The sequence below is a fragment of the Anomaloglossus baeobatrachus genome, chromosome 9 (genome assembly GCF_048569485.1).
Source record: "Anomaloglossus baeobatrachus isolate aAnoBae1 chromosome 9, aAnoBae1.hap1, whole genome shotgun sequence".
Taxonomy (NCBI): domain Eukaryota; kingdom Metazoa; phylum Chordata; class Amphibia; order Anura; family Aromobatidae; genus Anomaloglossus; species Anomaloglossus baeobatrachus.
The window spans coordinates 144,071,722-144,096,359 of NC_134361.1; the positions used below are offsets into that span (position 1 = coordinate 144,071,722).

Below are 24,638 nucleotides of genomic sequence, written 5' to 3' on the forward strand. Positions count from 1 at the left end.
CCATCCAAAGAGTGGAAGGTATTATGGCTACAATGAGGGAACCAATGCCTATGGCTTCAGAATGGGATTTAATAAAAGCGCCTGTACAATGGTGTCTCCATGAATCAAACTTGTGTTTCCATCTTAGGGTACTTTCACACATCCGGATTTTTGCTCTGCGGCACAATACGGCGTTCTGCAGAAAAACCGCAACCGGCTTTTGTAACGCCGATTGCGGTTTTTTTTGCATTGACTTACATTAGTGCCGCATTGTGCCGTAGGGGCTTGCGTTCGGTCCGGTTTTTGCCGCATGCGGCAGATTTAGCCGATGCGGCAGCCGGATCGAACGTACCCTGCAACGTTTTTTGCTCCGGCAAAAAACACCGCATCGCGCCGCATCCGGCCGCTGCGGCGCATTTTTCAATGCATCCCTATGGAGGCCGGATGCGGCGCGATGCGGAAAAAACCGCATCCGGCCGCCGCATGCGGTATTTTCCACTGCGCATGCTCAGTAGCATGCCGCAACCGGAAAAAACCGGACCTGCCGCATGTAAAAACGTATGCAAAGGATGCGGTGTTTTCACCGCATCCGTTGCATAGTTTTCACAGCCGGATTGAGCCGCAGGGCTCAAACCGGATGTGTGAAAGTAGCCTTACACATTTGTTTTAATTGAGATCTAAACAAATCAACATCTTCAACTTTTTGTCAATTTCACAAACCATTCCTACATCATTTTTACAGTGTAGTGGGGCGAATTATCCTGATGAAAGATGTCACTGACATTAGGGAATACTGTCGTCATGAAACCAACTTTAAGGATTAGATTTATCTAAATTATCTAAAAAGAAAAGCTCTCATACTAACCAATCATAGTGCACCTTTCATTTTGTTGGAGCTGTTTACAAAATGAAAGCTGAGCTCTGATTGGTTGCCATGAGCAACAAAGACAGATTTTCCTTTTCCCAACTTTTATTACATGAGGCCCACAGCTTGAAAACAGCCATAGGGCATGTGCGCACGTGTGCGTATTGCATGCATTTACACTGCGTATTGCACTGCAGCGTAAATGCATGCGTCCCCTGCACAATCTATGAAGTTTGTGCATAATCCGAGTGCACGTTGCTTTTTTGAACGCAGCGATTTGGATGCTGAAATTTTGATCCAAATTCGTGCGTTCAAAAATGCAGCATGTCACTTATTTTGTGCGCTCGGGATGCTGCTGCCACTCAGTCTATGGGAGAGGCAGCATCCAGAGTGCATGAAATCGGACTTTTTTCTGCAGAAACACTGCATCCATGATGCAGTGTTTCTGCAGCGATTTAAAGCGCACATGTGCTGTCAAATCGCTGCAGAATTTTCTGCAACGTGTGCACATGCCCTAAATGTAATAATCTTATGGAAAGACCAGCAATATTATTTATTGTTTACAATCACGTCTTAGATATGGGTCATTGTGTCTTCAGGGTAAGGCTATGTGCGCACCTAGTTATTTTTTTGTGACTACAAAGATGCAGCGCTTTTGGCTGCTAAAAACGTACAAAAACATACCCGCGACAAAAACGCATGCGTTTTTGCCGCATTTTGGTGCGTTTTTGGCTGTTTTGTTGCGTTTTTGATCTTTGCGTTTTGCTGCATTTTTCCAATGCATTGCATGGGGGCAAAACGCAGTGAAACACTGAAAACAATTGACATGACCATTTTTTTTCCAGCTCAAAAACGCAGCTAAAAAAAAGTTGTGTGCGGACAGCAAAAATGAAAACTCATAGGCTTTGCTGGGGAAGCAAAGTCCTGCAGTTTTGAGCACAAAAACGAACCCGAAAAACGTACAAAAACGCAGTGAAAAAGTGTGGCACCCTGGACAAGCCAGGACGTCACAGGTACTGCAACAACACACCCCACACCCCGGTTAGACACATCAGTCACACACAAATCCTTGTTGCCTCCCTCCAGGGGCTGATGTCCACACCCTTGGGGTGGAGCCAGGCGGTTGGCCCCATCCACGGAGGAGTTCACAGTCCTGGAGGCAGGAAAAGGAAGAAAACAGTTTTGGAGTTGAAAGGGAGAGGAGTAAAGTAGTAGTGTAGGAGCAGACTGACTGTGTCCGGGTACGTGGCCCGGGCACCTACAGCAAGGTTGGCAGACGGTGGTGACCGTCTGCAGGAGGGGCCGATCGACGCGGAACCGTAGGACCAAGGACGGGCAGTGGCCCACCGGTACCAAACCGGGGAGCGAAGAGAAACCAGCACCATTCGGCAGGGCTTACGGACCCCGACCAGGCTTGGAGTCGCCGTAAAACTGGTCAAATCCATTAGCGACGGGAACCTCCGGGGTTTCCCAGCAGCAAAGACCCGATTGAAGGCAACCGCTCAACCGTGAAGGGAAATACAGTCACCGCCAAGGCTACAGTTCCCAGGGTCTGAGCCTGCGGGCAAAAGGGGCCCCCTCGGCATCTATCCACGCTGGGGAGCGGGTTACTGGTGGGAAGCCATCGGGGCCGAAAACACACTACAGGTGCAGGGAAAGGCAGTCACCGCCAACCTACCGGGAGTGACCACCGCAGCCGTCTGCGGAACCCGTCCATCCAGCCGTTTGTTTTACCAGAGACTCCGTGTACGTTACTGGCTGAGTGAGTACCACAGTGCCGTCTGGCACCGCGCTGCCCCAGCGACCCTGCACCTCGCCAAACCCTGCCATCCACTCCCCAGTCACCCCAACCGGGCCCCGGGACCACCCAAACCCCCTACCGACGGAGGGGAGAGAAACATCTCGGCTGCTCCCTGTCATCGCTCCCGGGATCCCCGCCCAGAGCAGCGGTGGTGTCCCAACCTCACCACAAACCGTGGGTGGCATCACGAACCGACTTCCCCAATCCCAAAAACTACCCCCTTTCCCTCACGGGCGAGGAATGCCGCTCGAGCCCCCAGATCCGGCCCACCGCTCGAGCCACCGAGCAGCGAGCAGCAAGCAGCAGGCTGCAGCAGCGTCGGACCCCTCCCAGCCCACGACAAAAGCACTGTGCGCACATAGCCTGATTGGAGCTGAAGGAGGAGGTGGATTCTCCACCATAGCATTTTGTGTACTCACTTCATTTCCTCGCTGAGAACAATCTTTGTGTACTTGTCCAGGGAATACAACACCACGTCTGTCTCCTGCTCCACTGGATAGAGAGAAACAAAGACGAGATCATTATCGTTACTGCATTTACAATATTCTGTCTGGTTACAATAAAGTGGTGTATTTTATATAAGAAAATACTACAGGACCAGAAATCGTGGTTGGTGACTGTAGATGTACAGTTGAAACCAGACATTCCCATACATTATCTAAAAAGACACATATGCATGTTTTTCTCACTATCTGACATAAAACCAGAATAAACCTTTCCTCTTTTAGGTCAATTAGGAACCAAAATTATTAATATTTGCCAAATGTCAAGATAATGAGAGAGTGAGAGAAAGAATGTTTTAAGGCATTTTATTACTTTCTGCAAAGTCATAACTTTACATACATTTCATTAGTATTTTGTAATATTGCCCTTACATTGTATGACTTGAGTCAAATGTTTTGAATATCCTTCCACAAGCTTCTCACAATAGTTGGTAGGAATTTGGGCCCATTCCTCCTGATGGTACTGGTGTAACTGAGCCATGTTTGTAGGTCGCCTTGCTTGCACCTGCCTTTTGGCTTTGCCCCTACATTTTCAATAGTATTGAGATCAGGGCTTTATGATGGCCACTCCAAAACATTGACTTTTTTATCCTTAAGCCACTTTGTAACCAGTTTGGCAGTTTGCTTCAGGTCATTGCCCATTTGGAAGACCCATTTCCTCCCAAGCTTTAAGTTCCTCGTTGATGGCTTAAGATGTTGCTTCAGTATTGCCACATTATCTTTTTTCCTCATGATGCCATCTCTTTTGTGAAGTGTACCAGTTCCTTCTGCAGAAAAACAACCCCACAACATGATGCTGCCACCCCCATGTTTCACAGTTGGGATAGTATTCTTAGGCATCAAAGCTTCTCCCTTTTTCCTCCAAACGTAACAATGGTCATTATGGCCAAACAGTTAAATTTTAGTTTTGTCAGACCACAGGACATGTCTCCAAAAATTAAGGTTCTTGTTCCTGTGTGCATTTGCAAACATTAATCTGGCTTTTTTATGTTTCTTTTGGAGTAATGGCTTCTACCTGTCAGAGTGGCCTTTCTGCCCATGTTGATACAGTACTCGTTTTACTCTGGACAATGACATAATCTTACCATCTTCCGCCAGTATCTTCACAAGGTCTTTTGCTTTTGTTCTTGGGTTGATATGCACATGTCTGACCAAAGCACATTCATTTCTGGTACATAGAACCTATCTTCTTCCTGAGCAGTATGATGGCGGGACTTTCCCATCTTATTTATACTGGCTTATAATTGTTTGTACAGATGAACGAGGCACCTTCAGATATCTGGAAATTGTACCCAAAGATGAACCAGAATAATGCAAGTCCACAATTCTCTTCCTGAGATCTTGGCTGATTTCTTTTGACATTCACATGAAGCTACACAAAGAAACAGTGTTTTTCAGGTGTGCATTAAAATACATCCACAGGTGTGTGTCTCTAATTAACCCAGATGTTTCCAATAAACTTATTAAAAGCTTCAAAAGACATGATATCATCATATGAGCTGTCCCATGTTGTTTAAAGGCATAGTACACTTAGGGGTACTTTGCACAGTACGACATCGCATGCCGATGGTAGCGATGCCGAGCGCGATAGTCCCCGGCCCCGTCGCAGCTGTGATATCTTGCGATAGCTGCCGTAGCGAAAATTATCGCTACGGCAGCTTCACATGCACTTACCTGCCCTGCGACGTCGCTCTGGCCGGCGAACCGCCTCCTTCCTAAGGGGGTGGGTCGTGCGGCGTCACAGCGACGTCACAAGGCAGGCGGCCAATAGAAGCAGGAGGGCGGAGATGAGTGGGATGTAAACATCCCGCCCACCTCCTTCCTTTCTCATTGCAGCCAAGACGCAGGTAAGGCGATGTTCCTCGCTCCTGCGGCTTCACACACAGCGATGTGTGCTGCCGCAGGAACGAGGAACAACATCGTAACATCGATCCTTCCGAAATTATGGAAATGACCGACGCTACACCGATCATACAATTTCAACGCTTTTGCGCTCATTAATCGTAGTAAAAACGATTCACATACTCCAATGTCGACAGCGACGCCGGATGTGCGTCACTTTCAATTTGACCCCACCACTGCGATGTCGTAGTGTGCAAAGTACCCCTTAGTGTATGTAAACTCTTGACTTTACAGAAAGTAATAAAAATGCCTTAAAACATTCTCTCTCATTATTCTGGCATTTGGCAAATATAAATAATTTTGGTTCCAAATTGACCTAAAACGGGAAAGGTTTTTTCTGATTTCACCTCAGATAATGAGTAAAGTATGCATATGTATCTTTTTAGATAATGTACAGTCATATGAAAAAGTTTGGGCACCCATATTAATGTTAACCTTTTTTCTTTATAACAATTTGGGTTTTTGCAACAGCTATTTCAGTTTCATATATCTAATAACTGATGGACTGAGTAATATTTCTGGATTGAAATGAGGTTTATTGTACTAACAGAAAATGTGCAATCCGCGTTTAAGCAAAATTTGACCGGTGCAAAAGTATGGGCACCTTAACATAAAAGTGACATTAATATTATGTAGATCCTCCTTTTGCAAAAATCACAGCCTCTAGTCGCTTCCTGTAGCTTTTAATGAGTTCCTGGATCCTGGATGAAGGTATTTTTGACCATTTCTGTTTACAAAACAATTCCAGTTCAGTTAAGTTTGATGGTCGCCGAGCATGGACAGCACGCTTCACATCACCCCACAGATTTTCAATGATATTCTGGTCTGGGGACTGGGATGGCCATTCCAGAACATTGTAATTGTTCCTCTGCATGAATGCCTGAGTAGATTTTGAGCGGTGTTTTGAATCATTGTCTTGCTGAAATATCCATCCCCTGCGTAACTTCAACTTCGTCACTGATTCTTGCACATTATTGTCAAGAATCTGCTGATACTGAGCTGAATCCATGCGACCCTCAACTTTAACAAGATTCCCGGTGCTGGCGTTGGCCACACAGCCCCAAAGCATGATGGAACCTCCACCAAATTTTACTGTGGGTAGCAAGTGCTTTTCTTGGAATGCCGTGTTTTTTGCCTCCATACATAACGCCTTTTTGTATGACCAAACAAGTCAATCTTTGTTTCATCAGTCCACAGGACCTTCTTCCAAAATGTAATTGGCTTGTCCAAATGTGCTTTTGCATACCTCAGGAGACTCTGTTTGTGGCGTGCTTGCAGAAACGACTTCTTTCGCATCACTCTCCCATACAGCTTCTACTTGTGCAAAGCGCACTGTATTGTTGACTGATGCACATTGACACCATCTGCAGCAAGATGATCTGCAGGTCTTTGGAGGTGGTCTGTGGATTGTCCTTGACTGTTCTCACGAACTAACAAAGTTAAATAGATGGGTAGAGTGCTCAAAAAGGGACTAACATGTAATCTCAACCCTATTTTAAAATGTGCAATTTTTATTAATATTCATTAAAATGTACGAACAAACAGACACACAAACATATAAATGAGAATGGATCACGATATCCTTGTAAATAACCAAGGAGTTTTATATACACACTCACTTTAGGAAAGGGAAGGGAAACTAATATAGCCCTATAAGGGTAGTGTATCCCTACCTAACAACGGAGGGTATGACACCATAAGTTACCGGGCGCCCCCGTTCCACGTCGGCTCTCCCTCTCCCTGACCCTGATATAGGGATGGGATGAAAAGCCCTATAGTGGTGCTTGCACAGTACAATATATATGAGTTCCCAAATGGTAATACTCTTCCCTGTATTGTTTTCCTTAGATCAAGAAGGTATCAATTTACTGATCTACAACCAGGAATTCCTATTCATGATACTAGCACTGTACAAGACGTATAGACTTCTATTCCTAATAAATTATCTTTATGCAAGGTAGTGATCCATAAGAGTTATTTACAACCACATATGTTACAGGGTGGTATACCCCACAAGTATATTACAGTCACCTAGAGTCATATCACAAGGGGCTCAGATAATCTCCCCATTATACCCCAGGAACTGAAAGAAAAATGGGATACAGACACCCCTGCAAATTACTGCAAAATAGAAAAGGTTGCTCCAATCATATTCTATATAATATATGTTAGGGTCAGGTGGACGGGCAGACCCAGGAGGTGGATCCACTGGGCCGAACTCCTTGATGAAGGCAAGGGGTCCGGTAGCCGGAGCACTACGGGTAGCAGGACAGTCCGTGGACAAGAGTGGAATGGAGAAGTCCCTGGGACCACGGAGTCACTGATGGTAGTCCGGGTGACGGAGCTCAGGTTCGGAGGCCGAGATGTTGTCAGGCAGAGTCCGGAACCGATGGAGCGAGAGGACGGGTCACCACAGGGATCAGAGATGGTACGGACTGACGGGATGGCAGATAGTCAGCGTTCGGGAATCGGCAGGACCGGATGGCGATGCAGGAGCGGCTCTAGAAGAGAGATAGGTAAGTATGGCACAGAGACACAAGGAGACCTGACTCCTAGCTTGGGAAACACGAAGAACAGGCCCCGCCCACTTGGACACTAAACCCCTTTATACCCTGTACCTGTGTGTTCAATTTCCTGTCAGTGGACGCTGGCCCTTTAAGAAAGGGTCAATGACCGCGCGCGCGCCCTAATGCGCATGCGCGAAGCCCGGGTGCCAGAAGCCAGGGCAGGGAGCGGTGAGAAGGACGCAGGAGAGCCGGGCTGGGGCTGAGTAGCCGACGGGCGCCGGGAGCGGGGACCGGGCCGCCTGGAGACCGCAGGCAATGGAGGCTGGAGACCAGGGAGAGAAGCAGGGAAGCCGGGGAGCGTGGCAGGTGAGCCGGGGGGCAGAGCAGGGGACCCGGAGAGCGTGACAGTACCCCCCCCACGTCCCCCTCCCCGCAACCGGGACAGGAAGGCACGGAACAGAGGAGTACCCACATTCTCCCGGGGCTCCCAGGACCTATCCTCAGGACCATACCCTGCCCAGTCTACCAGGAAGAACTGTCGGCCCCGTACGGTTTTCATGGCCACGATATCCCTTACCGCATAGATGTCATCATCGGCAATAGGAGGAGGAGCCGAACTGGCAGCAACGGAGAAGGGACCAAGGACAACCGGCTTGAGCAGGGAGACGTGGAAGGAGTTGGGTATCCTCATCGTGGCCGGGAGCTGCAGTTTGTAGGAAACCTCATTGATCTTGCTGAGGATTTTAAACGGCCCGATGTAGCGAGGACCCAGCTTGTAGGATGGTAGCTTCAATCGGACGTACTTGGAAGCAAGCCAGACGAGATCTCCTGGAGAGAAACACGGAGGGTCCAGACGCCTCTTGTCTGCGTGTCTCTTCATCCGCAGGGAAGCACATCCAAGGGACGCCTTGACAGAGTCCCAAATGGTTGCAAAGTCACGGGCTACAGCATCAGCAGCAGGGACATCCGAGGAAGAGGATACAGGTAATGGGACGGAAGGCTGAAGTCCGTAAACGACATGGAAGGGAGAGCTGGAGGAGGACTCACTGACGTGGTGGTTATGGGAGAATTCAGCCCAAGGAAGAAGCGTGGACCAGTCGTCATGATGGGCGTTGACGTAGTGACGTAAGAAGGAGGTCAAGATCTGATTGACACGTTCCACTTGGCCATTCGACTGAGGATGGTAGGCTGAAGAAAAGTCCAGAGTCACTCCCAGATGTTTGCAGAGGGCCCTCCAGAAGCGGGAGGTGAACTGAGTTCCTCTGTCGGACACAATGTGTGATGGAAAGCCATGCAAGCGGAAGATGTGTTGTATATAGGCGTCAGCGAGTTCCTGGGCAGAGGGCAGTCCAGCCATAGGGACGAAATGAGCCATTTTGGAGAACCGATCCACCACGACCCATATGACTGTGTGTCCGGAGGACAGTGGCAAGTCCGTAATAAAGCCCATCGCAATGTGTTGCCACGGAACTGAGGGTATAAGCAGAGGCAGAAGACGGCCATATGGCAGATGTTTGGGCGTCTTGTTCCTGGCACAAGATGAGCAGGCTGAGACAAAAGAAGCGACGTCCGTGCGAAGGGATGGCCACCAGTAATGACGTACGATCGTACTCCATGTTCTCTTCTGACCAGCATGGCCGGCTGTTTTCGAGGCATGGCCCCAGTGCAACACTTTTTGCCTGTCAGTCTCAGAGACATAGGTCTTCCCAGGCGGTATCTGGGCCAGGGTGACAGGGGCCACCGGAATGATCCTACTAGGACAGATGATGGGCTGGGATGTCTCCTCCTCCTGTTCCATGGGCAGGAATGACCTGGACAAAGCAGCTGCGCGTACATTCTTGTCCGCAGGTCGGAAATGGAGCTGGAAATCGAACCTGGCAAAGAATAAGGACCACCTGGCTTGCCGTGGGTTCAGTCGCTGAGCGGACCGCAGGTATTCCAGGTTCTTGTGGTCCGTGTAAATGATCACGGGATACACTGCTCCCTCTAGAAGATAGCGCCATTCCTCCAGAGCCAGTTTGACTGCCAATAGCTCTCGGTCACCGATGGTGTAGTTGCGTTCAGGCGCTGAGAAGCTCTTTGAGAAGAAACCGCAAGTCACCATCTTCCCGGAGGAGGACTTCTGCATGAGCACTGCTCCGGCTCCCGAGGAGGAGGCATCCACCTCCAAGGTGAACTGTCGGTTTAACTCCGGACGGTGTAGCACAGGGGAGGAGGCAAATGCCCGCTTCAGAGAGCCAAACGCGGCGTCGGCCGCAGGTGGCCAGTCCTTTGGATTAGCCCCCTTCTTGGTCAAGGCGGAGAGAGGAGCAGTCAGAGCCGAGAAGTGAGGGATGAACTGGCGGTAATAGTTTGCGAATCCCAGAAAGCGTTGGATTGCCTTCAGTCCAGAAGGAGGGGGCCAGTTGAGAATGGAAGAGACCTTCTGCGGATCCATCTGCAGTCCGGTATCGGAGATTACGTAACCCAGGAAGGGCAGAGAAGACTGCTCGAAGACACACTTCTCGTACTTGGCGTACAGACGATTCTCCCTCAGTCGTTGTAGTACCAGCTGCACGTTCTCTCTGTGGGTTTGGAGGTCCGGAGAAAAGACCAGGATGTCATCAAGATACACCACCACACAGACGTAGAGAAGGTCCCGGAACATGTCATTCACCAATTCTTGAAAGACTGCTGGTGCGTTACACAGGCCGAAGGGCATCACACAGTATTCATAGTGCCCATCACGGGTATTGAACGCGGTCTTCCATTCGTCCCCAGAGCGGATGCGGACCAAGTTGTAGGCACCCCGAAGATCCAACTTGGTAAACACACGAGCTCCTCTAAGCCGATCAAACAATTCGGGGATGAGCGGCAGGGGGTATTTATTTTTCACGGTGATTTGGTTCAATCCCCGGTAGTCAATACATGGGCGTAGGTCGCCCTCTTTCTTCTTAACGAAGAAGAAGCCTGCTCCAGCAGGAGAGGAGGATCTCCGAATGAATCCCCTTGCCAGGTTCTCTGTGATGTAGGTAGACATGGCCCTTGTTTCGGCAGGAGACAGCGGATATATCCGTCCTCGAGGTGGTGTAGTTCCCGGGAGCAGGTCAATGGCACAATCGTAAGGACGATGTGGCGGCAGTACCTCTGACTCCTTTTTATCAAAGACGTCCGCGAAGGACCAATAGGCCGAGGGCAGTCCCGGTAGGGACTCTGGAACTGGAGGTCGTCGGATGGGTTGTATAGTCGTCAGACAGTTCTCGTGGCAAGAGGAGCCCCATCGGGTGATTTCACCAGTACCCCAGCTGACTGAGGGTTCGTGTGTCCGTAACCAGGGGAGTCCCAGCAGGATTTGATGGGACATGTGTGGGAGGACATAGAGAGCGATGTTCTCGGTGTGCAGGGCACCGATACGCAGTTCCACCGGCTTGGTGATCCACGAGATGGTGTCAGAGAGGGGTCTCCCATCCACAGAGGCAATCACTAGGGGTTTATCGAGTGGAGTAACAGGCACCTGGTACTTGTCCACCGTGGCCTGCTGGATGAAATTGCCTGCTGCCCCGGAATCGAGGTATGCCTCGGCCGTGAACCGCGTCTCTCCCGTTGTCACTTGAACTGTCCACGTAACCGGGTCTGAGAGAGTCCCAGCACCTAGGGTGGCCTCTCCTACCAACCCTAGGCTTTGGAGTTTCCCGGCCTCTCTGCACAGGAGCGTAGAAGGTGTGTGCCCTCTCCGCAGTAGAAGCAGAGACCCTTAGCGAGCCGTTCTGCTCGGCGTTGTTCCGACTGCCGCAAACGGTCGATCTGCATGGGCTCGTGGACGGAGACACCAGATGACGTTGACTGAAGTACGGCGGGCTTCTGCGGAGGAGAGGAATGCCGTATCGGACGTCTCTCACGGGACACCTCTTTGGATCGTTCCTGAAAACGAAGATCCACTCGCGTTGCTAGCGTAATCAGGGCATCCAGGGTAGACGGCACGTCACGACCAGCCAGCTCGTCTTTAATTCGACCCGAGAGACCTTCCCAGAAGGCAGCGGTTAGAGCCTCATTGTTCCACCCGAGTTCCGAAGCCAAGGTGCGAAAACGGATGGCATATTGACCCACCGTCAGAGTCCCCTGACGTAACCGGAGGAGAGATGAGGCAGACGCGGAGGCGCATCCGGGCTCATCAAAGGTGCCACAAAATGCCTGCAGAAACTCCTGGATGTCAGTGGTCACAGGGTCCTCCTTCTCCCACAAGGGGTTCATCCACGCCAGTGCCTCACCCTCTAGATGGGACATCATGAACGCGACCTTGGCTTGGTCGGAGGCAAACAAATGCGGCAGTTGCGTGAAATGGAGGGAGCATTGGTTTATGAATCCCCTGCAGGTCTTGGGATCTCTGGCGTACCGGGGTGGTGAGGCCAGACGAAGCCTGGAAGCATCCGAGGAGGCTGCCACGGGAGCTGGGGCCGTGGATCGTCCAGTGGAAGCTCGAGATGCCGAAGATGTAACCGACGCTTGTAGCGTGTTCAGTCGGGCGTCCACGGAAGACATAAAGTTCAGCATACGGGTCTGGGTCTCACGCTGGCGTGTGAGTTCCTCTTGCAAGGCCGCTAGTGCTTCGGCGGGATCCATGGCCTGTTCTTACTGTTAGGTTCAGGTGGACGGGCAGACCCAGGAGGTGGATCCACTGGGCCGAACTCCTTGATGAAGGCAAGGGGTCCGGTAGCCGGAGCACTACGGGTAGCAGGACAGTCCGTGGACAAGAGTGGAATGGAGAAGTCCCTGGGACCACGGAGTCACTGATGGTAGTCCGGGTGACGGAGCTCAGGTTCGGAGGCCGAGATGTTGTCAGGCAGAGTCCGGAACCGATGGAGCGAGAGGACGGGTCACCACAGGGATCAGAGATGGTACGGACTGACGGGATGGCAGATAGTCAGCGTTCGGGAATCGGCAGGACCGGATGGCGAGGCAGGAGCGGCTCTAGAAGAGAGATAGGTAAGTATGGCACAGAGACACAAGGAGACCTGACTCCTAGCTTGGGAAACACGAAGAACAGGCCCCGCCCACTTGGACACTAAACCCCTTTATACCCTGTACCTGTGTGTTCAATTTCCTGTCAGTGGACACTGGCCCTTTAAGAAAGGGTCAATGACCGCGCGCGCCCTAATGCGCATGCGCGAGGCCCGGGTGCCAGAAGCCAGGGCAGGGAGCGGTGAGAAGGACGCAGGAGAGCCGGGCTGGGGCTGAGTAGCCGACGGGCGCCGGGAGCGGGGACCGGGCCGCCTGGAGACCGCAGGCAATGGAGGCTGGAGACCGGGGAGAGAAGCAGGGAAGCCAGGGAGCGTGGCAGGTGAGCCGGGGGGCAGAGCAGGGGACCCGGAGAGCGTGACAATATAGTATAACAGGGAGAAAAGATGAATTACTTCCCTGAGGAGCAGGAATCCAGGCCTGCCAGGCCTCAACGCGTTTCTCCTCTCCCTTTAGAGGCTCATCATGAGGCTAAGGGGAGACGGCAGCGGGTCCTGTTCAATAACAATCCATGGCTGTAAGCTTATTGTTATTGAACAGGACCCGCTGCCGTCTCCCCTTAGCCTCCTGATGAACCTCTAAAGGGAGAGGAGAAACGCGTTGAGGCCTGGCAGGCCTGGATTCCTGCTTCTCAGGGAAGTAATTCATCTTTTCTCCCTGTTATACTATATTATATAGAATATGATTGGAGCAACCTTTTCTATTTTGCAGTAATTTGCAGGGGTGTCTGTATCCCATTTTTCTTTCAGCTCCTGGGGTATAATAGGGAGATTATCTGAGCCCCTTGTGATATGACTCTAGGTGACTGTAATATACTTGTGGGGTATACCACCCTGTAACATATGTGGTTGTAAATAACTCTTATGGATCACTACCTTGCATAAAGATAATTTATTAGGAATAGAAGTCTATACGTCTTGTACAGTGCTAGTATCATGAATAGGAATTCCTGGTTGTAGATCAGTAAATTGATACCTTCTTGATCTAAGGAAAACAATACAGGGAAGAGTATTACCATTTGGGAACTCATATATATTGTACTGTGCAAGCACCACTATAGGGCTTTCCATCCCATCCCTATATCAGGGTCAGGGAGAGGGAGAGCCGAGGTGGAACGGGGGCGCCCGGTAACTTATGGTGTCATACCCTCCGTTGTTAGGTAGGGATACACTACCCTTATAGGGCTATATTAGTTTCCCTTCCCTTTCCTAAAGTGAGTGTGTATATAAAACTCCTTGGTTATTTACAAGGATATCGTGATCCATTCTCATTTATATGTTTGTGTGTCTGTTTGTGGGTACATTTTAATGAATATTAATAAAAATTGCACATTTTAAAATAGGGTTGAGATTACATGTTAGTCCCTTGACTGTTCTCACCATTCTTCTTCTCTGCCTTTCTGATATTTTTCTTGGCCTGACACTTCTGGGCTTAACAAGAACTGCACCTGTGTTCTTCCATTTCCTTACTATGTTCCTCACAGTGGAAACTGACAGTTTAAATCTCTAAGACAACTTTTTATATCCTTCCCCTGAACAACTATGTTGAATAATCTTTGTTTTCAGATCATTTGAGAGTTGTTTTGAGGAGCCCATGATGCCACTCTTCATAGGAGATTCAAATAGGAGAACAACTTGCAAGTGGCCACCTTAAATACCTTTTCTCATGATTGGATACACCTGCCTATGAAGTTCAAAGCTCAATGAGGTTACAAAACCAATTTAGTGCTTTAGTAAGCCAGTAAAAAGTAGTTAGGAGTGTTCAAATCAAGAATTTGATAAGGGTGCCCATACTTTTGCACCGGTCAAATTTTATTTAAATGCAGATTGCACATTTTCTGTTAGTACAATAAACCTCATTTCAATCCAGAAATATTACTCAGTCCATCAGTTATTAGATATATGAAACTGAAATAGCTGTTGCAAAAACCCAAATTGTTATAAAGAAAAAAGGTTAACATTAATAGGGGTGCCCAAACGTTTTCATATGACTGTTGGTAAACTTCTTGTTTCAAGTGTATGTGTAGGCAAAAAAATCAAGAAACATCATGGATGGTAAGTTACTGACAGCCCAAATGACATACTAGCCTTTCTAAATTTTGTTTCCTTAAAGGGAACCTGTCACACTTTTTTGGACTATAAGTTGCAGCCACCACCACCGGGCTCTTATATACAGTATTCTAACATGCTGTATATAAGAGCCCAGGCCGCTGTGAGAACATAAAAAAGACTTTAGAATACTTACCTAACGGTCGCTCGGTTGGCCATATGGGCGTCTCCGTTCTCCATGCGGGTGCCTCTTCTTTCGGTCATCTTCGTCCTCTTTCTGAAGCCTGTGTGCATGACGCATCTACGTCATACACACTCGCCGGTCCTGCGCAGGTGCTCTACAATACTTTGATCTGCCCTGCTCACAGCAGATCAAAGTGCGCCTGCTCAGGACCTGAATGCCGGCAAGTGTAGATCATGTCGGATGCGTCATGCACCGCAGCTAGAGAAGAAGGCGGATGAAGATGGCTGAAAGAGGCGGCGCCGGCACTGGAGAATGGAGACGCCCATATGGCCAACCGAGCGACCGTTAGGTAAATATTATAAAGTGTTTTTTATGTTCCCACAGCAGCCTGGGCTCTTATATACAGGATGTTAGAATACTGTATATAAGAGCCCGGTGGTGGTGGCCGCAGCTTATAGTTACCAAATCTGGTGACAGGTTCCCTTTAAAGGCGTTGTTTAGTACTAGAATACAGTATTGATGACCTGTCCATAGGGGGTCCGACACCCATCTACATCACCAATCAACTGATATATGCTCCAGAGTTATGGTACTTTACTTTTACACTGCAATATCAGATATCAGCTGATCTATGGTGGTTTAAAGTGTTGGGCCCCAACCATCTCAGATTGGTGACCTGTCCTACAGTCCTGGATTACCCCTTTAAAGATTATTTGTTTCAAGGAGTGCTATTCAATGCTGACCTCCCATCCTAGTAATAACAGGTGACATGAGAGCGGCAGCTCTTCCCCCGTGAACGGGACATCATCGCCATTTCCACTTATAGGGGGACAAGAATTTTAGGGCATTTCAAATAATATCTTTGTGCTGCTTATTTTTGTCTAAACTTTCAAAGTCAAAGTAAAAACGCATTGCTTTGGCCATGATTTTTAAAAATGTGTGGCAAAATGGAGTTAAAAAATTCAGCACAATTCCATCCTTTGGGCATATTCTTAAATCTTATGGGTGTATCTACAGAAAATGAACTCTGACAGTTCTGTTCAATGTCAGAGAAGTGTGTTATAAAGAAAAAGGGGTGTAGCAGATTGATTTATAGTCTTACGTGAAAAGATTCAGAACAACGTATTGATTGTTTCTCATCCTAAGCTTAGGAGTCAAGTGGGTGGTCTCAGAGATAGCTGTCAATCAGTGATAGGACTGCCCACTGGACTCCTTAGCCTGCCATGAGCAGGAATAGAAATCCATCCATTACAAGAAAAACTGAATCTATTCCATCAAAAGTATATCTGAATTTGCATTCTGGCAGATCAAACTACATATTGCAAAACACAGGTTCCCTCAATTGGCAATTAATTGTTTTTTTCTTTGACCAGTCCTTTAAAATTGGGTTTGTCTTATGTCCTCTATACACCATGAATACCTGTGATCTTAATCTTTTTCACAATTTTGTTGGTTGAATTGTTGATTTTCACATGGATTGTGATTGGGTCACCATGATAATACATCTACAAAGATAAAAAAGAGAGAAAATATTGAGATAAAAATATAAATGCAAACTAAATGAGTCTTTGAGCCAGGAGATACACCAGGGCTTTGTGGTTTGTTTGGCTGGTATTTTATTATAAACTAATTGTTCAGATAAAAGAGTTGATTTTCTATCATGTCTGTTATGTAATAATGATCATTTAATACATGGAGAGGGCACATAAGCAGAACATTTCAAAATTGCTTGTTTTTTGCAAGCACTATCCAACAATATCCAAAACTAGGCAAGAAAGCAGAAGCAGCGTTAAAAAAATTAAAATAAAATTAATATATTAGCCTATAGAAGTAATAATGTGAACATTTTTTATAGCTTTATCAGTCTCTCATTATTTTGGAGTACACTTGGTCCACTTTGGTTTTTTTTACCATGTTCATAGTATCATAGTTTTTAAGGTTGAAGGGAGACTCTAAGTCCATCTAGTTCAACCCGTAGCCTAACATGTTGATCCAGAGGAAGGCAAAAAACCCCAATGTGGCAAACAAGTTCCAATGGGGAAAAAATTTCCTTCCTGACTCCACATCCGGCAATCAGACTAGTTCCCTGGATCAATACCCTGTCATAAAATCTAATATACATAACTGGTTATATTAAATTTTTCAAGAAAGGCATCCAGGCTCTGCTTAAATGTTAGTAGTGAATCACTCATTACAACATCATGCAGCAGAGAGTTCCATAGTCTCACTGCTTGTACAGTAAAGAATCCTCGTCTGTGATTATGATTAAACCTTCTTTCCTCAAGACGTAGCGGATGCCCCCGTGTTCCAGTCGCAGGCCTAGGTGTAAATAGGAAAGGTCTCTGTACTGTCCCCTCATATATTTATACATTGTGATTAGATCTCCCCTAAGCCTTCGTTTTTCCAGACTAAATAACCCCAAGTTTAATAACCTGTCTTCGTATTGCAGCCCCCCCATTCCTCTAATAATCTTGGTCGCTCTTCTTTGCACCCTCTCCAGTTCAGCTATGTCCTTCTTATATATCGGTGACCAGAATTGTACACAGTATTCTAAGTGCGGTCGCACTAGTGACTTGTACAGAGGTAGAACTATATTTTTTTCATGAACACTTATACCTCTTTTAATACATCCCATTATTTTATTAGCCCTGGCAGCAGTTGCCTGACACTGTCCACTAAAGTGAAGTTTACCATCCACCCATACACCCAAGTCTTTTTCTGTGTCTGTTTTACCCAGTGTTCTACAATTAAGTACATAATCATAAATGTTATTTCCTCTACCCAAGTGCATGACCTTACATTTATCTACATTAAACTTCAATTGCCACTTCTCAGCCCAATCCTCCAATTTACATAAATCTCCCTGTAATATAAAATTATCCTCCTCTGTATTGATTACCCTGCAGAGTTTAGTATCATCTGCAAATATTGAAATTCTACTCCGCATGCCCCCAACAAGGTCATTTATAAATATGTTGAAAAGAAGCGGGCCCAATACTGACCCCTGTGGTACCCCACTATGAACTGAGACCCAGTCCGAGTACGTACCATTAATAACCACCCTTTGTTTCCTATCACTGAGCCAGTTTTTAACCCAGTTACACATATTTTCCCCTATCCCCATTATTCTCATTTTATGTACCAACCTTTTGTGTGGCACCGTATCAAAAGCTTTTGAAAAGTCCATATACACAACATCCACTGTATTTCCCTGGTCCAGGCTTGAACTTACCTCTTCATAGAAGCTGATCAAATTAGTTTGACAGGACCGATCCCTCATAAACCCATGTTGATACTCTGTCATAAGGTTATTTTTCTTGAGATACTCCAGTATAGCATCTCTCAAGAAACCCTCAAGGATTTTACCAACCGTAGAGGTTAAACTTACCGGCCTATAATTTCCCGGCTCAGTTTTTGTCCCCTTTTTGAATATTGGCACCACATTTGCTATGCGCCAGTCCTGCGGTACCGACCCTGTTATTAAGGAATCTGAGAAGATTAAAAATAATGGTCTATCTATCACAGAACTCAATTCCTGTAGTACTCTGGGGTGTATGCCATCCGGGCCCGGAGATTTGTCAACCTTAGTGATTTCGAGGCGGCGGCGTACTTCCTGCTGGGTTAAGCAGGTAATATTCAAGGGTGAATTTATGGCATCACTGGTCATGTCATCTGCCATGGCATTTTCTTGTATAAAAACCGTAGAAAAAAAGTCATTCAGCAGGTTGGCTTTACCCTCATCCCCTTCCACCATTTCACCAAGACTATTTTTAAGGGGGCCAACACTATCGCTTTTCAGTTTTTTACTGTTTATGTAGTTAAAGAATATTTTAGGATTATTTTTACTTTCTCTCGCAATGAGTCTCTCTGTCTCAAACTTAGCTAACTTAATTTGCTTTTTACATATTTTATTTAATTTTCTATAATTATATAATGCCTCATCACTACCTACCCTCTTTAATTCTTTTAAGGCTTTCTGTTTTTCTTTTATTGCTTCCCTTACAGCTCTATTTAGCCATAGGGGTTTCCTCCTATTTCTAGCATGTTTGTTCCCATAGGGTATATTTTCTGCACAAGCCCTATTCAGGATGCTCATAAAAGTCTCCCATTTGCTTTGTGTACTTTTATTACTTAGTACATCATCCCAGTTTATTGCACTAAGATCATCTCTCAACCGTTTAAAATTTGCTTTCCTGAAGTTTAGTGTCCTTGTAGCCCCTCTACTATACATCTTACTAAAGAATACATGAAAACTTATTATTTTGTGATCACTATTCCCCAAGTAACCCCCAACTTGTATATTTGATATGCGGTCTGGCCTATTGGTTAGTACAAGGTCTAGTAGTGCTCCCCCTCTTGTGGGGTCCTGTACCATTTGTGAAAGGTAATTATCTTTCATTGTTATCAAAAATCTATTTCCTTTGCTGGAACTGCAAGTTTCTGTTCCCCAATTTATATCAGGATAGTTAAAGTCCCCCATAATAATTACCTCTCCGAGACTCGCTGCTTTATCAATTTGCTTTATGAGGAGATTCTCTACCTCTTCCATAATATTCGGCATCTTATAACACACCCCTATCAGTATTTTATTATTCACTCTCCCCCCCCTTATCTCCACCCATAGGGACTCTACATTCTCAGTACCCTCACATATGTTGTCACGCAGGATGGGTTTTAAGGATGATTTTACATATAGACACACACCTCCCCCTCGCTTATTTGTACGGTCATTCCTGAATAGGCTATAACCCTGTAAATTAACAGCCCAGTCATAGCTCTCATCCAGCCATGTCTCTGATATCCCCACTATATCATAATTTTCTTCCAACAATATTAATTCTAATTCCTCCACCTTATTTGTGAGGCTTCGGGCATTAGTGTACATGCACGTTACGTATGACTCTGTACCTATATTCCTGCTTACTGTATTGACTGTCCTAACCCTTCCCCCCGTACCACCCCCAATTTCATTACTTGTGCCCTGGTCACTATCTGCACTACATTCCCCTTCTATAAAGTGAATACCCTCGCCCCCCATTCCTAGTTTAAACACTCCTCCAACCTTCTAGCCATTTTCTGCCCCAGCAGAGCTGCACCCTCCCCATTAAGATGCAGCCCATCCCTAGCATAGAATCTGTAGCCAACTGAAAAGTCGGCCCAATTCTCCAGGAACCCAAAACCCTCTTTCCTACACCAATTCTTGAGCCACCTGTTAACCTCCCTGATCTCTCTTTGCCTCTCTGGTGTGGCTCGTGGCACAGGTAGTATTTCCGAAAATACCACCTTTGAGGTCCATGCTTTAAGCTTACAACCTAATTCCCTGAAATCATCTTTAAGGACCTTCCACCTACCTCTAACTTTGTCATTTGTGCCAATATGTACAATGACCGCTGGGTCCTCCCCAGCCCCTCCCAGTAATCTGTCAACCCGATCAGCGATGTGCCGAACTCGAGCGCCAGGAAGACAACACACTGTTCGGCGATCCCTGTCTTTGTGACAGATTGCCCTATCTGTCCCCCTAATAATTGAGTCCCCCACTACCAGTACCTGTCTTGCCTGCCCTGCACTCCTATTCCCCCCCTTACTGGAGCAGACACTCCTCTGGCGTTCAGAGGTCATGCCTTGCTGCAGCAATGCTACCCCTGTAATGACATCCCCCTCATCTGCCAAGTTTGCAAACCTATTGGGGTGTGTCAGTTCAGGACTAGCCTCCCTAGCACTTTTCCCTTTACCCCCCTTTCTAACTGTCACCCAGCTACCTACCTCACCGTCCTGCCGCTCCCTACTACGATCCTCCCTCACATCTGACCCAGCAAGCTGCTGCTCAGTGAGCAGCACACTCCTTTCCATATTGCTAATGCATCTCAGAGTTGCCAGCTGCTCATTTAGATCCAGTATCTGGGCTTCCAAACGTGCAACTTGCGCACATCTCGAACAACAGTATGCACCCTCGAACGGCTTTTCAAGGACTGCATACATGAGACAAGATGTACACTGGATCGCATTAGCAATAGTGGAGCACATTTTCTAATGGGGATAGCACTAAACAAATGTTAAGTAATTAAACAACTAAATACAAACAATTCTATTCACACTTACTTTTGCTCACACTTTGCTCACTCACGCTCACAATGAAGAAGACAGGCTAAAATTCGCGCGCCTAGCGGCGCGCAGCTTTCAGAAGTCTTCCTTCCGGCTGTAACGGCCAAAACCCGGTTCTCCTTGAGCTCGCGGTGACTCTTCACTTATCCCAGAAGGCACTGGGAATATGCAAATTATCCTCGCAAGACTCCTTCCCTGGCTTTCAGAAGTCTTCCTTCCGGCTGTAACGGCCAAAACCCGGTTCTCCTTGAGCTCGCGGTGACTCTTCACTTATCCCAGAAGGCACTGGGAATATGCAAATTATCCTCGCAAGACTCCTTCCCTCCTTCCCTCCCTAATGTTGCTTAAGCTCATTGAGGTTTGTGGGCATTTTGTGCACAGCTCCATAAAGTCCTATCACAACTTTTCAATTGAGTTGATGTCTAAACTTTGGGCTATCACAACTCCTTCATTATTTTCTTTTTTAAACATTTGATATGACTTTTTTTTGCTAAACATAGCAAAATAGCATTATGACCAAACATTTCCTATGTGATGTACTGTACATGCTCCAGCCCCAATGTCTCCTATGTGATGTACGTGCTCCAGCCCTAGCATCTCGTATGTGAGTGATATGTTCCCGCGCTATCATCTCCTGTAGGGCAACTCTACCATTCTATGATTGTATATGCTGCAGCCCCAGTGTCTCCTGTGTGATGTATATGCTGCAACCCGTGTCACCTGTGTGATGTACAGTATATGCCCCAACCCCAGTGTCTCCTGTGTGATGAATATGCTGCAGCCCTAGTATCTCCTGTGAGAGGTTTATAGAGCAGCCTAAGTGTCATTTATCTGCTATACATGTGTGTCGCCCTGGGCAAGCCAGGGGACACAGGTCACAACACCACCACACCCCACACTCCAGGTAGGCACATCACAGCTAACCTACAAATCCTTGTTGCCTTCCTCCAGGAGTCTGATGATGCACACCAGGGGGTGGGCCAGGCGGTGGGCTCCGCCCACCGAGGAGCTCACAACTCTGGAGGCAGGAAGTAACCAGGCAGTTGAGTCCAGGAGGAGGAAGTGGAAGGAGTAACAACAGAGAGTAGCCCAGGCAGGGCAAGAGTGAAGTTGAGTTAAGTAGAGGAGTTAAGAAAGTGAAAGTGAAAGTAGTAAAGGAGGAAAGCAAGTGAAGTGACAGAAGAGAAAGACAGCCTGAAGGGTCCAGCTTTGTGTAGGGCCAGATCAGCAAGGTCAGCGACGGCGGTGACTGTCTGGAGTGGGACCGTTTGGAAGTTCCTGGAAGGACCCCGTTGGCTGTGTGCCCGGTGGTCTGGAGCAGTGTTCCGAAGGACAGTCAGCACCAGGGCAGGGGCCTCTCGGACCCCGGCAAGGCTAGGAGTCGCCAAATTTGCCGAATCCGTCAGTGACGGGGACGCAGATCCCCCAACAACCAAGTCCCGATTGAAGGCAACAGCCCAACCTGAAGCAGAGAGACACCGCTACCGCCACGGCACCAGTTTCTCAGGGCCAGCGCCTGCGGGCAAAGTGTAGAGCTCCTCCAGCCCAGATTGCAGTCGGGGAGCGGGTAACCGGAGGGAATCCACCGCTACCACAAGTCAAACATAGGTGCAAGGAAGAGGGACATCACCGTCACCTACCGGGAGTGCAGGTGCAGCCGTCTGTGGGACCGTCCTACCAGCCGTTTGGTTTACCGTACAAACTGTGTCCGTGTGTCAGGCTGAGTGAGTACCACAGTGCCGCAAGGCACAGCGCTGCCCCCGCGTCCCTGCGCCCATCAGGCCCCGCACCCACTTCTCCATCACCGGGCCCCGGGATCACCACCCCTACCCACGGAGGGGCAACACAACACCTGGCTGCTCCGCATCACCATCCCCGGGAGCCCCGTACAGAGCAGCGGTGGTGAAATCACCACAACCGTGGGTGGCGTCACGAACTATAACAATCCCCAGACCCAACAAACACCCCCTTTCACTCACGGGCGAGGAGTGTCGCTCGAGAAACCCCGGGATCCGGCCCACAGCTCGAGCCACCAGGAGCAGCTGCCGGACCCGAGCAGAAGGGGTGAGCGCGGTGTGCTGACACCCTCCTCCCCGCCCGCGACAACTTGGCGTCACGAACAGGATCTTACCGCTCTGCCGTCTGGTAGAGGTGCGCCTTGTTACCGCCGGAGGTATCCGGCAGGAAAATTTCAGAAGCCGCCATCTTTGGCGCGAAAAGTTCCCGCTCGAGCGTCTTCTCAAGCAGTAGAGGCGCGAAGGCCAAAACCCCGCCCCGAGAGAGGAGGGGCCGGAAAGAGCTAAGGGGGACGCGATGGCGGCTGGCGGCATGTAGTCGCGGCTATAAAAGCAGGGACGCCAGGACCTTGCAAGAATACCGTTCCTGGAAGCAACCAGAGAAGCCATCATGTGGATGCCGTCCCGTGACACCGTAGCCCCCGCGCCTGGAACCGCGGCGTGGGTGGAGATCCGAACCGCGCAGCTCTATCAAAGGCTGCAGGTCAGGATGCAGCTCCTCATGGAGGAGTGGGAGGCCGACATGGCGGACGTTGTAGCCACCGTGCGGAGACGCGAGGAGGAGGCGGAGAAAGGGAGTGTGAGTGACCCACGTCCCGATGCCCTTGCAGGGCCGGTCATCGCGGCTGTGGGGCCCGGTCCAAGCCCTCTCCCCCCGTTGCCTCCCTCGCCACCCGTCCCGGGGGCCGTGACCCCGCCACTAGGCCTGCTACCACCGCAACCGGTAGCAGTACCCAGCGTCCCCGCCCAGGCGGGCCGACCTGTAACCGGAGCCCGCGGCACACCGGAGGTGTTACCGTGGAAGACACCGAAAGTAGAACCGGAGGCATCCCTTGAAAAACTTCCCGAGCCGGAGCCGATGACCCGTTCCGAGCCGAAGGCCCGGCAGCGGAAAGCCCCTATGCCCATCCCCCACACCTCGGCTGAGGTGGCGCTGGGTTGTTGCTGCAAGGCAGCGCCCAAGGCCATGACACCGCGGGATACGCCGCCCACCTTCCTGACAGTGGGTAACGTTTTGGATGTCCCGCGGGGCCCGACCCGTGCGCCGGCGCTGGCAGCAGCGCCGTACTGGGATAGGGAGCCGGTACCGCTGGGCCTGGAGATCGAGGAGAGGGAGCGGAAAAAGGCCGAACTGGTGGCCAGAGCGATCCGGGAGAATGAGCACCTCCGGCGGGCGACCTCCCGTGCCCGAGGACCGTTGTACGTGGGGCAGGTGAGGCGGTTTGATGTCCGCCGGGGCTACGGGTTCATCTACGAGCCGGGCCTGGAGGCCGAAGTTTTTGTAGCCCGGCGGGATGTGAATGCCCACCTGCCCAAGGAGCATCCTGGCCGTAATCTGATGCCGGGTGATATTGTTGAGTACACTCGGTTCTTTGGGGAGCGAGGGTGGTTTGCGCTGGACGCTAGATTGAAGGGCAGCCCAGAAGCCCTAGCAAGCGCCGCGCCCCCTCCCTTGGAAGGAGCACTGGAGCCTGGAGGACCGGAGTAGGGCCGTGGGTGCCCGTAGCAGCAGTCCCCGTTGGGACCACCACTGAGTTTAAGTTTGTTGTTGTTTGTTTGAAAGTTTGCAAAAGAATGATAAGGAAAATGAAAATGCCCGAAGTTTTACCTGATTTGCTGATGTGATTGAACCGGCTGGAGCTGGCACCGTTGTCCCTGTGGGGACCGTTTAAAGTTTATTTGCATGGGAACTATCCATGGACAAGCCCGTGAACTTGCAGGGCACCACAAACGTTA

The 24,638-nt window shown here is 48.8% G+C and overlaps 1 protein-coding gene across 1 annotated transcript in view; it reads right to left on the minus strand.

Moving 5' to 3' along the window:
- Positions 1-24,638, minus strand: part of ARR3 (arrestin 3) — a 114,669-nt gene that overhangs the window by 18,410 nt on the left and 71,621 nt on the right. Inside the window, exons 11-12 of the mRNA XM_075322758.1 lie at positions 16,205-16,289; positions 3,065-3,137 (exon numbers count right to left, since the gene is read on the minus strand). Coding sequence (XP_075178873.1) covers positions 3,065-3,137; positions 16,205-16,289 — 158 coding nt within the window. The remainder of the gene's footprint in view (positions 1-3,064; positions 3,138-16,204; positions 16,290-24,638) is intronic.